At 41.7% G+C, this 1,623-nt stretch overlaps 1 protein-coding gene across 1 annotated transcript in view; it reads right to left on the bottom strand.

The window, feature by feature from the left end:
* LOC107100320 (WD repeat domain phosphoinositide-interacting protein 1-like) overlaps positions 1-1,623 on the bottom strand; it is a 30,621-nt gene that overhangs the window by 18,751 nt on the left and 10,247 nt on the right. The window contains exon 2 of the mRNA XM_015398769.1: positions 1,063-1,145. Coding sequence (XP_015254255.1) covers positions 1,063-1,145 — 83 coding nt within the window. The remainder of the gene's footprint in view (positions 1-1,062; positions 1,146-1,623) is intronic.

Below are 1,623 nucleotides of genomic sequence, written 5' to 3'. Positions count from 1 at the left end.
GGTACATATCCCTGTAACAGAGATAGATTAATCACATCTAGAATGGAGGAGGAGATCAAAGGGAATACCAACAGTTTTGCTAACTCTGAAAGTTCAACTAGAAGCAGTCTAAATCCGGTTCAGATTCTATAGTTAGGTTTTATAGCGTCTATAACATATTTATATGTTATAGACGCTATATCTTGACAAAGGTCTGTTTATAGTCCTTAATAAACGTCTATATTCAGTGAGTAGAAAAACAAACTTTCAGGGCGTGGCTAGCATCCAAAAGGAGCTGAAAGTTCACAGGAGCCAGGACTCTGGGCCGGGCCCAGAGAACGGGCCCAGAGAACGGGCCCACAGAGGACCTGTTTGGGTGGGGAGCTCTCCCGGTGTGAACGTGAGACATGGATGATGTGAACGTGTGGAACGGTTTAGGCTGAGGTCCAGGAAACGCTGATGTTTTTCACTTCCTGTTCATTAAACTGATCACTTCCTGTTTTCTTCTGTCATCACATGAATAACCAGCGACCTTTAACCCTGAATCTTCAAACAGATGTTTGGGACATTAGATTTAATGCTGAAATAAAGAACCTGTAAAAACCATCCGTTAGTTCTCTACTGGACAGCTGAGGACAATGTCTCTAACGACTGGACTCCCCCTAAAAATATACATAGAATTATATTCATTTAGACACAGTGAGATAATTATATTTATATTTAAGCAAATGTATTTCTGAACGTTTTTATTACATTTAATTCACAGTTTTAAATACACTTTTCTATCTGGACATCTAATTACCTGTGCAGTTTTTATTTTAACTGTATATTTATTATTTGGAGTGTTTCAGGTATATTTATTTATTTGTTTGTTTCCTGGGACAGTGACATTTGTGTATATATATGACATCTATCTTGTCCCTCCATTGACAGCACCTCACAAAGACCTAAAACAATCATCCCATGCCTGCCGTGGGGGTCACAGGGTCCCCCTGGTTTAGGATATATGCTGTTTTGAATTGAATAATGAAAGTGAACCTGGAGCCGGTGAATGTGCGGCTCATAGTGAGGGAAGCTACTGACCGCTCTCATGGATGCAGTCCAGTTTCTCCACGGAGGTCAGAGAAAACAGCTTGTAGCCGCTCCTGGTTCCCAGCGCCAGAGACCTGCAGCACACAAACGCATCCGTAAAGCCTTTGCTGACCTGCATCATACAATCCAAGAAGCTGTTTGGTAAGATGGAGGATCTGTGATGCTGTGGGCCTGTTCTAAAAACCTTTACAGTGCACAGGATTTAAACAAACATCTAGAAACTGAAAACAGAATGTCATGGAAACACTTTGGGCCGAATCGACTGCATGCTCCTCCACTGGGAAAAACATGGCTGTATAAACAAAAAGACAGCTCAGTGACTGAATGAAGGTCCTAAAAATAAAAGTTGGATTAATCAGGCAGAGAAAAGGCAGCAGCTACATTAAAACCCTGACCCATCTGTATCCAGATGTGCTGATCACAACAGCGACACCCAGATGTAATGATCATGACAGCTGCATCCAGATGTAATGATCATGACAGCTGCATCCAGATGTAATGATCATGACAGCTGCATCCAGATGTAATGATCATAACAGCTGCATCCAGATG

Source organism: Cyprinodon variegatus, unplaced genomic scaffold (genome assembly GCF_000732505.1).
Source record: "Cyprinodon variegatus isolate N-32 unplaced genomic scaffold, C_variegatus-1.0 Scaffold960, whole genome shotgun sequence".
Lineage (NCBI taxonomy): Eukaryota > Metazoa > Chordata > Actinopteri > Cyprinodontiformes > Cyprinodontidae > Cyprinodon > Cyprinodon variegatus.
Note: the sequence above shows the minus strand (reverse complement) of the source record. Positions and strands in the feature narration are given on the sequence as shown.